The following is a 16159-nucleotide window of genomic DNA, read 5'->3' as shown; positions in this document are numbered from 1 at the left end:
ATCCTTCTGGCAGCCAACTTGTGTACTTCTGAGTGATTAAGGTGCTTATAAAAAGCTGGGGCATGCCTGGGGTTTTTTTAAATTTGTGAGTCCCCTCTTCATTAATTGCCACATTTCCCAAAGAGCAAGAAATAACATTCTGCCTCTCTGAGCCTTGGCTGCAGCAGCCCCCTGTGTGAGAGGCCAGGGTCTGACACACTCCAGGGGCAGGGACTCCGACCCCTCCTGCAGCTCTGCAGGCTCTGCCCCAGGGCAGTGGGAGCTGCACATTCAGACAGGCCCAGCTTCACCCAGCAGAGCCCCTCTGTGAGGTTAAACTCCTGCTAGGAGTTCTGCCCCTTCCCTGCTTCCAAAACAACAAGATTTTCCCCGCCCTATTTAATTTCAGATTTCCTTTAATCTTAAAGCTTTTCAGGTTTTTGAAACAATGTGGTGTAAGAAAAACCTAAAAGGTGGACATGTTCAAGAGCAAAGCCCTTCAAAAAGCCAATCTACCTAAAATCTCTAATAACTTTGGAAAGGCTACATACTCTTTTAAAATTTTACTGTCACAGTCTGCTGGGGGAAAAAAAAGAGTTTGCTCAGAGTTCAGCCCCACAGTATGCAATGCACCAGTCCCAAACCACTCCCAGAGATCCCTCACACAGCTCAAATGTGACACCCTGACTGTGGCAAGGCTGGAGATCTCATCTCTGGATCCCTGGCAATAGAGCTGATCTGCCAGCACGCCTTGGGTTGTGCAACAACAGAAACCTGTTTGGCCCAGAAGAGTCTGAAGAGATTTAATAAATTGTGAAAGGGAGGCAAGAAGGAAAACAAAAACAGAGCTAAAGAGAGGCTCAAAAGGAGTCCATGACACTCAAAATAATTTCCTTCCCTAAACAAGCTTCCTTCCAGCTTGTCTGGGAATCGTATTTCTGTGCAGGAAAGTGAGTGTCAGATGAAAACTGCTGTCATATCCCATGCTAAATCCAAACTGTGAACTGTCCCAAGCATCCAGGTCAGCATTCTCAACCTTTTCCAACTCACAGCCTCAATTCTTAACAGTAGCATGAGCTCATTTGCATTTCCAGCAGAAGCCTCTTCCCAGCCATCCAACTCCTCTTGTTCCATGGTGTGGATCTTGGTGTGGCAAGTAACTTCAGAGTCAGAAATCAGACTTAAAAATGCTGTTCAGTGTGACTTGTGCAGAGGTACAAGTATTTGTAAGGAGCACACTGTGATCACAATGCTTTGCACATTTATTTAATTCCTATCACGTAAATCCAGAATGCCCTTAATAAATGTCATTGCACATGTATTAAGGACATTTAAATGGCTTGAAAAATCTCAGATAATCCAGCTTACTCAAAAATTTTTCTGGCTAACTGAAGGGAAAGTTGTCCCAAGAAAAAACAGGAGCAGAGGTAAATAGCTGAGGAACACAGCAGCCCTGAAGTCCAGCGAAGTGCCAAAGTGACTCAAGTCTTCAAACTGGCATTCAGAAATTTATTTTCCCCAGTATCTAGCAATGTTGTGCTGTGGCAGGACTAATTCTTAGACAGACAACCGCATACATGGTGCTGCCTGCAGCTGCTCAAGTTCAGTGTTTGAGAAAGTCTGAGAGCCAGAATAATCCTATTTATTTCTGAGAGATCAAACAGGATTTGCAAAAGGGTAACATATCCACAGATTTGTGAAGTGTTCTCTGTTTAAATGTGGTCACTTTGCAATCATGTCCAGTAAGCATTTCCATCTGTAGATTTAAAGGAAGTTTTTAACCATCAGAGACATGAGAAGTGGAGAATACACATTCATAGATATGGATATATGTGAGAAAAACCTGGGTGTGGTATTCATAAAGCACCAATCTTGCCTTATCTACCCCTCATGACTTTTGACTCACTCATATGGGAAGGCTCTTCTGCTGTGAGTGAAGGGAACACACCAACAGCTCACAGCATCTCCTGAGCACAGAAAGAATCAACATTCTCTAGAAATCTACTTCCCTTTTCTTTGGGAGAAGGAACTGCAGGACACTATCAAAGCAGCAGTAGTTTAGAAAGATACAATCCAAGCTGATATTATCTACAATTCATTCATAATGAATCTAAAATGATGTCCAGATGCAAGTGCCCCACAACCAGCAGAGCCAGAGGGGAGCACTCTGCAGCTGCCTCGAGGGGCCACAGACACGAGGAAATGGGAGCCTGTGTCAGGGAGGCTCAGCTGGGACACTGGGAAAAGGTTCCTTATCCAGAGGGTGGCTGGGCACTGGAACAGGCTCCCTGGGGAAGTGGTCATGGCACAAGCCTGACAGAGTTCAAACTGTTTGAATGCTCTCAGTCCTGTGGTTGTTTTAAGCAGCCTGTGAGGAGCAGCGGGTTGGGCTCACTGATCCTTTTGCTCCCCTCCAGTCTGGGGTACCCTGTGATTCATTTGCCAAACCACACTCCAGCAACTCCCTGTTCTGAGGAGCTCCCCAGAGCTCACTGTCGGCAAGGGTCTGAACGAGGGCTTAGGTGTGAAACTTCCACGTCTTTGCTCTTAATTCTTTGTGTACTGACACTGCTGTGAAAACAGCAGGATCAATCACTCAGCTCACAACAGAAAAGCCTTCACCCAAGGCAACTCTGATCACACTGCTTCCAAAAGAAACTGCAGCCCCCTTAGCTGATGGGAAAACAGCTCAGTTTACAGCATCAAGCCCCTGATGTGAGCTGAAGGGCAGCAAGGAACCCTTCTGAAGGAGCTCTCTGCAACACTCTTGCTCTAAAAGCAAAAAAACAGCCATTTGCAAGTGAAGATCCTGGGAAAACATTACCTAACCAGTCACAGCAGACACAGACACAAACCTAATTATCAACCAGACAAGCACCATAAATAACCTAAATAGATGCACAGATGTTACCTCTGTGATAAGAGCAGGGGCAGTTCTGCAGCTCATTCAGTCACTACAGGACAACTCCTGAATATTCATTCCCCCGCCCCGTATTTTTTTCATCCCACTGGAATTAGGGATATTTAAAATCAGATGTGGCTATTTTAATACCCATCAAACACGGGTATTAAAATTTTATTCACAGCAACATCCTATCCAGCATGTCTGCAGTAAGGGCAGCCAGATCAAATTATCTGGCTGTCAAGATAAAAGTCAATATATTCCCTATGTATTCCCACTATCCATGAGTGCAGGAGAAGGAAGTGCCCTTGGGTTTATCTGAAGGTGTAATTCCATACTGGAATACTTTGGGTCAGAGGGTAGCAATGCCTTCAGGGTGCTGTGCTCAGCTGGGCTGCTCTTCCCTGACCTGGAGGCTACACAAACCCCCAGAACATCCCAGTGCCAGGGCTCCCTCCCTGTGGCATTCCCAGGCTCTGGCAGCACTGCTGAAACCTGCCCTGAGCTGTGCTGCTGCTTCCTGGCTTGTTTGGCAAACTCTTGGAAAGGTTTTTTCAATCCAGACCTGAAATGAACACAGACAGTGACCAGGCACAGCCTGTGACTGCACGCTGCACTGCGTGCTGAAATAAAGACCATTTTGTGCTGATAACTTCAGAGAACATCGAGTAATAAATTCCTGTACTCTTCACTGGAGATACTTGTCTTTCTTCCCAAGAAAGCTTCATTTGCACATCCTACTTAGGAAGGAGAAAACTTATTTCCTCAGGGAATCTGCCCCCCCTACCTGAGTAGGAGTATTTTGCTTTCACAGGCAGTGAGAGGTCAGGGCTGAGCTCTCTTGACACTGAATCTTTTACCAACCTACCATAAGAACTCACCAGGCACTAGAGCAGGCTTTATGCACCCTCATTCCATCAACAGGCAGACTGGGAGGCTGGGAAAAGGGAGAGCAAAAATTGTCTTCGAGTTAAATAAAACCATGCATTAGACCCACAGCTAAAAAAATACTGGGGATAAGGCTGAGTTCATTCGAGTGACTTTAATTACAAGATGATTGTTAAACCATTTTAAGCTGAGAAAACATGTTCTAAAAGTCCACATTGAAATAAGACTTTAAAAGAGCAATTTACAAAAGACGACAGTATAAAAAATGACTTCTTTTCATCTTCGTAATCCACAAAAACCCCTCATTTCTGGAAGCTAAAGTGGACCACTTACTTAGTAAAGGCTTAGTCAGCATCAAGCTGACGAAAGTGATTAAAACATTTTCACTCTTAGGAATGTAGTAAAAATAAAAATAGCCAACATTTCCATTAAACAGATATAAAAGTAAACACATTACCAGTGAAATGGTGCTGTGTTTCCATATGCCAAATTTGTTGTTTGAGGTATCTGAGAGGCTTTTACGTGAAAGTAGAGAATGTTATATCCATAGAGAATGAACCCCTTCCTGAACAGCTGTCCTGAGAAAGCTACCAGTGGAGAGCAGGTAACCTCATGTAAGGAACCAGTCTCCCAGCAGAGGTCTAAACTAAGAGGATTACAGGGTCAAAATTCCAGCAGCTGGAAGACTTTATCTGCACATTAAAGAGGCACAGAAACTCTCAGATAACTATTTAAGAAAAAAAAGAAAGTTTCTCAGGCACTCAGAGTTTCAAGCTGAAATTTTTCACTTTTTCTTACTTGCCGTCTCCACTGCAGGCAGCTGCTCAGCAGAATATATTAGGACAAGCAGAGCCCTGTGCTCTGCAGCCAGAACCCTCCTGTGCCTTCCAGACAGAAGTGGAGGTAGAGCATGGTGCAAACTGTCCTAGTTAAAGATGACAAAAGCAAGATGTCCAGGTTGAAAGCTCCAACTCAGAGGGCCAGGGAATGTCACAAGCAAAACACTCCCTATGAGGCACTTTCTCCCTTCTGTTTTAGGAAAAAGCCAAATTCAGTTTGGCAGGAGTGAGATGGGGACCAGTCCCTCTGCAAATAACCAGCTACTTTATTTCAGCTTATGTAACACAAATCCACATCATAAACTTTGCACAGTAGTTTTGCTTGTTTATAGAGTTCAGCTACTCCTGCTTCTCAACTTCAAGTCACTTTTAGGCTCTGCAGGACTGTGAGAAGTCAGCCAAAAAAGCAGCACAGGTAATGGATTAATGCTCTCTCACCAGGGAGAAAAACTGCATGTGGGTTCTTCATCTCTGAAAGAGGAGTGGGAAAGTTCTGTTATTTCTTCTACTGCTTTACAGCTGCTATTGCACCGTCAAATAAGGTGTTCACAGAAAGTGTAAACACAGCAATGGTTCTGTCCAGAATATTATCCTCCAGCAACGTCCCAGCTAAAGAAAACCATTTATAAATCCTACCAGAAACAAGAGGAAATGGCACCATAAGAACTACATGAGATTCTGAGACACTATGTCATGTTGCATTTTTTGCACTGATTCACTTCACCTTTTAAAGCAGACTTTCAGCTCTGCTGGCAGAAATGTCAGTTTTGTTGAAATAAGTGCTTTTACTCTGACATTTACATCATTAACACATGACTATCATTATTGGTGTTGTTATTATTATTACTGCTCAGGCAAGATGCAGATATTCATTCTGGACTTCAATGCATGAAAAGTAAATGTCTTCTGTGATCAGTTAACTGTGAAGTTCATACAGTTAAAATGATTTACTCAAACATGGCAAGAAATATTTTATTCAGCAAATGATACCAGCACAGCAACGTACTGTCCAGTAAACAGGAAATAAGGAATATCTAGGGAAGAAACAAAGTTATACTATACCACTGTATGTTCTCAGCAAGCTCCATCATCATACCCTTGTCAGGCAAACTTCTCATTTAAGCATTCCACAGAGATTAGCACGGCTTCTCCTAATCAACTCACTAAGTTACTGACCAATTCACTTGGTAACCAGCTACTACAGCTCCCAAAACCCAAATGCACTGTGATGATCCCTGGTGCCACATTTGCTGCAATGAGACAAAACTCTTAGTCAAAGGAAGTCAAAAAAACTTTATTCACACCAGAAACGCAGACTGAGGAATTTTCCTTTATCAAAATAAGCCCCTTATGGTTACTTACATCTGTGCTCTAACAGAACTGTACAATATATATAAACATATATATAGAAAAAACAACAACAAAAAAATCAACTGCTGGGCTTCCTTAATCATCATCTTCTTCCTCTTCATCACTGATCACGTATTTCTTAGGCTTCTTACTTGCTTTGTCATCATCATCTGCTTTTCTCTTTCCAGAAGGTTCACCTTCCTAAAGGCAAAAAAAAAAAAAAAAAAGACAAAAATAAACCACATTTCCAGCTAAAATAGAAGAAACACAGAACAACAAAAAGACCTCAAAGCCTTTCTTGCAAGAAAAGCAAAATTACTAGTTCCAGTTTTTGCATTCTGTGCTCCTGTGAAGCAGGGCTGGTTCTGGGCCAGTGCTCACCCTCACCCTGCACCCTCACCAGAGCAGGAGGGTGCAGGAAGCTGCAGCTCTGTCCACCCCTGCTCTGCCTGAGCATGGCATGCACAGAGCCTCTGCATTATCTGCATTTTCAGCATGTGCAGGGCACTCTCAGCAGGGCTCATGGACACCTCCTCGAATTTGCAGCCAATTTTCCAGCACACAGACACATTCCCTTCAGCTGCCCCTGCAGCTTTGCTGTTTTCCAATTATTTATACCTGTATGGCCTGAATCAGCTACTGAAAGAAAGAAGAAATTCAGGAAGTAGGCAGGCATTTTGTCCATTAGAAAGACAAAACTAAACTAACCACTCTCTGGTATAGAGAAAAAAAACATAGGAGGAATCACTGGCACTCAGAATCAACACCAGTTTACAGTCCAAGAAATGTAACAGTTTATGAGGCTTCAAAGAGCTGATTAAAGGAATTCAAAACACACTCAGTTAATTACCAGCTTACAAGCAATATCATAAAGACTTTTATAGGGTTGATGTTCAGTTTTGAGTTCATGGACTCAACAGGTTGATTTTTGCTCCATGTACATTTCCACCAGTTCAGTTTGAATCATCTTTTCTAAACAACATTTTAAATCACAAGTTGTTCATGCAAAACTCATCAATTGTGACATGAGGAACAAGTGGCAACTCAACTGTTGTTGAAAAATAAGAGCATCTTAAAAATACTCTCAGGTCTAAGTAGCCTCATCCTGTTATCCATTTGTTGGTTTTGGAAGTGTGGGTTTGGTTTTTTATTTTTTTAAAGCAAATTGCTTGGATTTTAAGGAGGAAAGATTGAGTTCTGGAACTTCAGAGTTTCAGAACTCTAAGCAACAATTATTTATCCAAAGGCATTTTATTCTATATGAAGTAAGTACCAGGAGAATTGAAGTTACAAAGGAATTTTAAGCATGGAAAACAGAAATTAACAGGGGTGGGAATCTCAATGATAGTTTCTTCCTCAGAACAAACATTCTCTTGTAATCTAGCTGGGCTATTGTTCAGTGAGTCATCTTCCTGTTCAGCAGAATATCCCCATCAACTGCAGCAACAGTGAAACTACTTGCTGTGTGGTGATAAAGTGTGTTATTAATTACAGACTGACACTTGCAGTAACGGTAACAAATTGTTATCAGCACGAAGATTTGTGTGTGCTGTTGCCTGTCAGCAGGTAAAGGCAGTGCACAAGGGAGGCAGAGCTCCGTGTGTGGTGTGCACTGAGCACTCCCCTGTGGGCCTGAGCACAGCGACTCGAGCACGGCCGGGGTTTCTGTGACACTGCAGCGCCACTGCGAGGCCCCGGAGCAGCACTGCCCTCCTGTCACCCTTTAAAATGGACGCTGCTGCTCCTCGAGCAGGAGGAGATGCTGCTGATTAGACCTTTCCTTCTGACAGAATGGAACTGCCAAGTCCTCACTCACATTGCTGGGTCATGAACTAACACATCTAGTGAGAGTCTTAAACTATTCAATTTCTACTAACAAATGCTCACAGGGCCCACAAAATTACAGTTTTGTCTACATGACTCACTGCAGCTTTTATATTTTCTGAAATATTAAACTTTCTTGATGCGTAATAAAAAGCCAGAATCTACATCTTTAGAAGACAAAATTAATTTTTACTTCCACTTCACATTACAACACCTATTAGTGCAAATAACTCAGCTGACTCTGTAGGAGCACTAAGAACCTGCATTCAGCATACAGAAAACACCCAAGGGGCTGGGGAGTGAGACTTCCCAGGGACTTTACAGGAAACACAAACAGAAATAAAAATGAGAGCAGCTTACTCCTTGTGTAACACTGCAGTGCTGTATCAGCAGTGACAGGACTTGAACTAAACCTCAAAGGCAATGTTCACAAAGACTCATTCAATAATACCCAGCAGTCATAAATTACAAACCAATAAAACACTTTTAGATTAGGAATCAGCACTACTGCTGCAGCTAACAGTTCATTTGATCAGGGCCCAGTGTTTCACATGGTACTGGGGTGATGGAAAATGTATGTTTAGCAATGGACAGTAATTCTCTTTAACTCAGTTTTTTAACTCTTCTATTTAAAAAGCAGAAATACCATGTGAAAATGCTTCTGCTATTTCCATAATAAACAGGAGAGGACCATGTAACTTAGGTAACACTGCACTAGGATTCCAATATTAAGCATTCTTACGCCTTGCATTAATTTTGGTAGTCATTTTACATAACTCTGCATAAATTTTTCCATCTTTAAATCAGCAATAACAATAGTGTCCTCCTTTGGGAATCACCCAGGTCTGTGAACTAATGCAGTGCATAAGAAATTGGTGATTAATTGCCATGGAAGGCATGCCAAGTCAAATAACAAATTCATCACAGCGTAAATGAAACCTCAGAAGTTTAAACACTAGATTTAGTGAAGGAAATGTTCCTCACTAAAAATGAACAGCTTTAGAACAAAGTCCTTCTCTTACCTCATCACTATTAAGTTTCTTTGCCTTGAGTAATCTTTGGGTTTTATCTTCATCTGAGCCTTCGTCACTGTCAGAAGAGTATATTCTAGCACGTTCCTCTGCACATTCCAGAAAAAAAATAAAAAGACAAATAGGTTTATCTGAAACTGGTGAGGAAAAGAAAATATTAAAAATGTCTTACATTTAGTGCCACAAAATGTTTACATTTTGTAACCTAAGTGCAGAGTGAACAAAATAAACTTATACAAACTGAATTAACAGCTCTTCACTTATCAAATGAACCGGCAAATCAGATGCTGCCTACCCAGGGCTCCCCTGTGCGATTGCCCTGTGTGAATGACGCAGCTCAGCTGCTGCTGAGGTCTGTGGTTACCTCTGATGCCCCCCTTGTATCTGTTCTTGATGGCTGCCAGGCTGATGGCGTCGTCGCCCTCGTCCTCCTCGTCGTAGCGGTCGGGCTCCAGGTAGCTGGCGCTCAGCCCGCGCTGGTGCTGCTTCTCGCGCATGCGGCGCTGCTGCGACTCCCTGCGGATGGACGCCCTCAGCCTCTCCTCTTCTTTCTGTGCAAACAAACAAGCACTGGACTGAGGGATAAAAAACCCCAAACCATCTCGGGAGCACCTCGTGTCCTACTGCAGCTCTTGAAATAATCTCACAAGGCTGTAAATCTTCTCCTTGTTTTGTCATCTGCAAGGTTAAGCAAGCCACACCCGTGGCTTGTAGCTCTTGCTTAAAACTCCATTACTGTTTTTCATAAATCACAGAATATTCAAAAATGTCCAGCTGTATTCCAGCTGTGATGATTTAGATTAAACCAGCAGATGAGAGGGTTCCATGCCACAATACCTTGATCATTTCTGTGCGCTGAGACTCTGGATCACGGCCTGCCATTGGCAAAATGCGAATTTTCTGGGTCTTTGAACATCTGTCTGCCAGAGACAGAGTCATCTTCCTGTGAGTGGCACTGTCTGTAGAGTGTGGCCTGGTAAAAAATTGCTAGAGGTTAAAAACTTCTTTAAGGAATGTACCCATTTTCAAAAGACAATGGTAGGGCCAGCACACTTGAGAATTCACAGACTCATCTGCACAAAAGTAAAACCATCGACCCTTTTTAAAAAGTATTTATGTGCCATGTACCAGCTACTGGAGACAAGAAGTAGTAAAATCACCAGTCCAGCCATTAACAGTTGGACTCAAAGACCTCTAAGGCTTTTTTTCACCCTTAATGATGCTACAATCCTGCAACCCGTGATCCTCATCAATCTAAACATCCATCCTCACAGTTCACATCAATATCTCACGAAGCAGTTGCCATCTTGATAGCAACTGTACCTCAGACAAAAGATTAATTTCAGGAAATAGTAGTATTTTTTCTGACTCAAATGAGGACTTGCATGTAAAAATGCAAATTAAAATATATATAGAAAAAACCTGTATGTAGCCTACATAATGCAGGAAATGGCACATTAACATTCCCATCTTAGACACCTAATGTAGGACAAATCTTACTGAAAAACTGAGTTTGGAAAATAGCACACTGTTACTAACCTGTGAAGCTCTGAAGCTTTAGAAGTGGCATATCTAATCTTTATATACTAGTTACAACACATAATTGCAAAAACAGTATCAACATTTGATATAGAACAGCAGTTTACCTGAAGGTTAACTTGGTCTTGAACACAGCCTGTCCCTGCAGGCCTGTCCCTTGTCTGATGAACAAATGATTGTGATCTCCCTGCAGCGGCGCCTTGTACACGTCAAAGACCTCATTGCCCAAGTGGAGGGACATGCTTAAAAGAGATTCCCACATCAGTTACTTGATAAAGCCACTGCAGTCTATTTTTCTGCCTCATTTATAAATGGAGAAAGCCTTCAAGTTTCCTTTTTGTATCTAGGCAATAATTACATTTCAATCTAAACTAAGCAGAGCATAAACCTTTCAAAGCACTGAGACTAAAATAATTCTGTGTCGTGCAGAACTGATGTCAAAGTTTGCTGACCTTCCAGTTTTGCATGCCACTGCAAGAACTGCATTACTTCAGTAACAAAGAGTGCAAACTGACCTCCCATCTGACCATTTAACTATCCGTGCATTGCTTTCCCTGATCTCATTGCCTTCCTCATCTCGCCGCATCCGCCACCGTATTGTGTTTTCTACCTGCAGGGGGAAAAAAACAAACTGTTTTTCTAGCTCATAAGGAATACTGTGGTAAAATATACTCTATGTAGGTCAAGAATTGCAGTTAGAAAGGCTTGATAATTTGAGGCATAACGCAAAGACATAAAGGTGGAAAGTATTGCTTTTATAGGTGAAATGCAGCTGTCAAGCTTTTTAAAAATTTATGACTAGGATAGATCAGCTTTCCTCAGTGCCCACACTTTCATATGCTGAAAACTCAAAACACCGTTTCAAAAGATCTGAAATAGACTTTGAAGGGAAGTGCCTAGGTGAGTGTAAAAGACAAAGGAAAATTAACATTATACCTTGAGTTTTAACCTAGTTCTACCCTCTTCATCAAGCATCTCCTCATCTTCAAATTCATCTTCATAATACTGGGGATCAAAAGGTCTGCAACAAATTTTACAACACATTCTTTATTCTTCTAAGAAAATTAGAAGAGTTGTGCAAGTTAACAGGTGCTTGAGAGGTTTATTCCCTACCCACAACAGCAGACCCTGCAGTGTGGGACAGCCCTTTCTGCAGCCAGGAAATTCACTGCACTAATTTCTGCCTGGGGGCCTGACCCAAGCGTCTCTGTACCATCAGCTACAGGGTAAAATTCACATCCTTGGAATGGTTCCAGCTGAAGGAAACAAGTCTGACTCAGAAAATTCTGTTTCCTTATATCAGCATGGTGAGGTCAGGGTTAAGCGTGGAACAACAAATATACAAGATCATACAGAGAAAATAAAATGAAAGAAATATCTTATAAATGAGGTGAAATGGGAGTTTTCTAAGAGCACAGTCTTTGTTGTTTTTTTCTGTTTGTTTTTATTTCAATCTCAAAACCAACCAAAGAGAAAGGAAGATGAGACTGTTTTTCCTCTCTTCCATCAAAAAATCCGATGACTGTGCTGGGAGTGAGTGGGGGGAACCCTTTCCTTAACCTCCCTCCTAAGAGTTCCCAGGCTGCTGCAAGGGGAGAGTGATAAACAGGCTCTGCTGCTGTACAATTCTATTTTCAGGGATCACCAGGACTTCTCTCAGTGGTAGCAGCCACCACCCAGCTTTTGAACAGCTCTCCCCTGACCCAGCCGGGAGCCCCGAGCCAGGAGAACAACAGAGCTGAGGTGTGACACCAACAGGGCTGACACTGCACCTGGGGACAGGCAAGAGAGCTGCTGAGGGCACTCACACCCAACAGCATCGTGCTGCAAGTGCTGCACGAGGCCTTTGGGGCCAAACCCAACGTCACAACTTTAACAAGTGATTTTGCTGCTCCTTATGCATTCCAGTAAATGTCATCAGTTTGGGTTAAGTGAATAGAAAATAAGTAACCAGTCTCTCCATAAATAGGACATGTAACATACACCAATAAAAAGGGCCTTATTCTAAAATTCAAAGTGATGTTTTTAATCACTGGAAAGTGCATACAGGTCATGTGCATTTGCCTTTCACATCTCTGAGAGCCTAAACTTTTGCTTACAATTTAACTTTTGCTTTCAATTAAACCACATTTTTTGTCTGGTTTTTACAGACAATAAGTTATTCAATCAAGCTGAAACCCAACTTCCTAATAAAATTACCTGCTTAGAAACAACAGCCATTACTATTGACTAATCATAACCCAAAATATGCATCTTAATGTCAACAACTTTAAATAGGGCAAACACATTTAACTGTATTACTAAACAAAAGCAATGTAGGGAAACACTAGAAGACTTTATCAGTTTTGTACTAAAAGTGTGATTACCTGGGCTCCACACTGAGGAAGTTGGGCAGCTTCACAAAATACAAATCATTGCCCAAGTCTGTGTTTACTTTTGGTATTTCCACCTCTATTCTGGTCTCTGGAATAGGCTCTTCTTCCTGCTGTTCTTGACTCAGTCCATTCTCATCCTAATGAAAAAAAAAAGAATAGGAGCATAAGTGAGAAAAATCTATCTGGCTACTGCTGCTCTAATAATTACATTTTATTAAAGAAAAGTCAGTCATTGGCACAGAGAGATCAGGAAGATCTGGATAAAATAATTCAGGCATTTTAACTGAAAGGAATTCAATTGTCATGTGGCACTTTAGGTGACTTCAAGCACCAGTGCAAACTCAAGAGACCAAAGACAATAAAGAACTGCAAAGGAGCCAACAGTTTTCAGCTTAGCACTGGAGACTGGGGGACACCTTCTGCAAGATTAAAGAAAGTATTTTTATTTATTATCAACAAAAGATGAAAAATTATCATAAAAATTGAAGTATTTCTCAAATAGCTACAATTAGGTACCAAGGACAGCTATGGCTTTGTAGCACTTGGTAGCAATCAAACTACTCTTTACATTTTTTTAAGTACAAGAAGTGGAGGAGAGATGGAGGAACGCAGATAAATCTGATATTGTTATGTATAAAATTGTAATAATTATTTCAGCTGGGACAAAATTAACTGTAATGCTATTTACTGTCACTACTCTTTTTTTCACTAGAATATTACCCAACTCAATTGGTGTTCTGCATTTCAAAGTGGAATGGCATGTTATTTATCTCAAAAGTCAAATCCACTCACAATGGGCTGTCCTGGGGTTGGTGGCTTGTCCTCTCCATCACTCCCTGAGGAAATGTCATCAGCACCTCCAAACAGATCCATGACATCTGCATGCTCTTTAGCAGAAAAATTACAGTTTTAAATCACACATACATGTGCACACAGCAAGGAAATCAAGTTGAAAAATAGCAACAGAAGAGTGTAAGATATTCAAGCAACTGAAGAGAATTAAAGAAATTTCATGATGCATTTTGGAGGTTTTACTTCTCAGAAAAAAAATGCCTTTTCCTCACCAGCTAAACCACCACAGAACACAGTACAAGTTCCCTGGGCTGCTCTGATTAAAGGAACCCTTTTTCAGTATCTTTCAGTAAAAATGCATGAAAGAACATTTGCAGAAGTTAAAACTTGACAGCGCTAACTGGAGAGGACCAGCATGTGCCTCCCACAGAGAATTCCTGACGTCTGCTCTGTCATTTCCATGGCACTGTACAACAAACACTATTCTATCAACAAATGCAATTCTATCAAGCCCTATGGCTGATGAATGCACGCTCAAGAGGAGGACTAAAGGACCCAAAATCCCCCAGAGCCCCCCACCATTTACCTTTCTGCCCCTCTGTGTCACTCTCTGCTTCTGAATCTGATGCAATTGGTTTCTTCCGCTTCATTCGCAGAACTTCGTCCTCGCTATCGCTGCCCCTTGCAGACTCTGCTAAGGAGCATAATGATTCTCAGCAAATTAAAAATTTTGGTCCACAAATCTTAAAATTCCTCTCTATTAATAAGCTCTAAAGGTGCTGCATAAAAAAAATTGCAAAGATGACTACAGTTAAAAGCTATGTAATTAATGGTTTTGCATTGAAGTTTCAATCTTTTCAGGCCAATGTACACAAAACAAAGAGAGACCAAACCAGCATCATTATTTTTGTATTCAGTCCTACCAGATTTGTGCTCTTGCTCCTCCTCATCGGAGTGCTGGGCCCTCTCCTCATCATCAGAGTTCTGAACCTTCTCCTCGTCAGACCGCTGGGCCCTTTCATCATCGTCAGAGTTCTGCATCTTCTCCTCATCTGAGGCCTGTGGCCTCTCCTCATCATCAGAGTTCTGCATTTTCTCTTCATCCGAGTTCTGGAGTCTTTCCTCATCGTCAGACACCTGTGGCCTTTCATCTTCATCCGAGTTCTGCACTTTCTCCTCATCGTCAGAGTTCTGCTGTCTCTCCTCATCGTCAGAGTTCTGCTGCCTCTCCTCATCGTCTGACTGATCACTCTTGTCCTCCTTGCCCCACTTCTCATCCTCTGAGGGCGCTTTCTCGGACCCCTCTCCCTCTGAGTGGTGGCTGCCCTCCTCGGAGCCGTGCTCGCGCTCGTCCTCGTCATCGTCGTGCGCGGCCTCGGATGCGCTGTGCTGCTCCCCGTCCGACTGCTCCCCGTCCTCGTGCTCCGAGGCCTCCGAGCGGTTGTAGGATCTCTCGGAGTGGTTGTCGCTCCCGGAGTGGTGGGACGCCCCTTCGTCCTCGCTGTCGTCTCCAAACAGCTCCTTGTTGCTGGGTTTTGCCGCCTCCCTGTCGTCGTCCTGGTCGCTGTCGCTGCCCGAAGCGTTGCTGCCAGAGCCGGCGTTCTCCTGGTCCGAATCCGAGTCAGAGCCAGAATCGGAATCTGCAAAACGAACATCACCCTCCCGGAGTCAGGATGGCCCTCTGAGGGTGCACAGGATGACGGGCAGTGCTTTAACAAACACTCTGAAAACTCAACCCAGCCCCGGAGAGAACCCACTGAGAACTGTAAGCAAGAGCAACAAAGCTACCGAGAACAGTAAAATAAAACGTCTGCTAATAAAAGCGCAGCCAAAGAAAGGCACAGTGGAAAATGATGGACATCGCAGTAAGTTTCAAACCATAAGCTGCAATCTAAGATTCCAAAACTGTAGAAAGAATACGGAATTACACAAAGGAAGATAACAATTGGACCAGTGAGGGCTTAAACAAGTAACTACATAGACGCAGCCTATAAGATCCTACAAATCCAAAACTGTCACTCCGTATTTAATCCAAATCATCTACCCAGGGAGGTTTATGACAATGGAGCTATTCCTCAGTTGCCGGTAAATGCGCTTTCCAACAGGAAATAAAAGAACACCTGCCTTGAAAAGTAATTTACAGGAACGCGGACAAGAATTTTGAAAACATCAGGGATTTAAACCAGATGTTGCACAGTTTCCAGAACTCATCTGCAGGTGAACAACCTCCCCTGCAGGCACCGACCCCCCGGTCCGCGGCTCCGCGCTGCTCGCCCCGCTCCCTCCCTCCCTGCCGCCCGCACTCGGGGGCCGCGGCAGAGGCGAGGCGGGGCGGGCGGCGCAGCCCGCGGCGGGGGCACCCCGGGCGGAGGGAGGAGGACAGAGAGAGAGAAGCGCCCCAGACCTTTGTGCTCGGGCTCCGAGTCCGCGTCGCTGCCGAACAGATCCGCCATGTCGGCCATGGCGGCAGCGCGGCCCCGCCGGCGCCGCGCAGTGACGTCACACTGCGCGCGGCCAGCGCGAGCGGCCCGGAGCCCGGCGGGGGCCGCTCCTAAAGGGGGCACCGCCTCTTAAAGGGGCCGCGCCCGCGGCCGTGAGGGGACATGGCCCGGCCGGGGAGCGGCACCGCAGGGACAGGGA

The 16159-nt window shown here is 43.4% G+C and overlaps 1 protein-coding gene across 2 annotated transcripts; it reads right to left on the bottom strand.

Annotated features, from left to right (window-relative positions):
- Positions 1–5881: 5881 nt before the first annotated feature.
- On the bottom strand, positions 5882–16080 carry LEO1 (LEO1 homolog, Paf1/RNA polymerase II complex component). 2 transcript variants are annotated; one of them, XM_063412613.1, is made up of 12 exons: positions 15924–16080; positions 14443–15159; positions 14106–14213; positions 13520–13614; positions 12719–12864; positions 11289–11373; positions 10868–10962; positions 10460–10594; positions 9651–9786; positions 9178–9364; positions 8805–8902; positions 5882–6159 (listed from the first exon to the last, which is right to left on the bottom strand). In XM_063412613.1, exons 1-12 carry the CDS (start codon positions 15979–15981, stop codon positions 6055–6057), a joined length of 1965 nt encoding a protein of 654 aa, XP_063268683.1. In that variant the 5' UTR covers positions 15982–16080; the 3' UTR covers positions 5882–6054. The 2 variants fall into 2 exon arrangements, with proteins under 2 accessions (XP_063268683.1, XP_063268684.1); XM_063412614.1 differs by having other exon boundaries at positions 14106–14210.
- Between the last annotated feature and the right edge of the window lie 79 nt (positions 16081–16159).

Source organism: Prinia subflava, chromosome 15, assembly GCF_021018805.1.
Source record: "Prinia subflava isolate CZ2003 ecotype Zambia chromosome 15, Cam_Psub_1.2, whole genome shotgun sequence".
NCBI lineage: Eukaryota > Metazoa > Chordata > Aves > Passeriformes > Cisticolidae > Prinia > Prinia subflava.
Note: the sequence above shows the minus strand (reverse complement) of the source record. Positions and strands in the feature narration are given on the sequence as shown.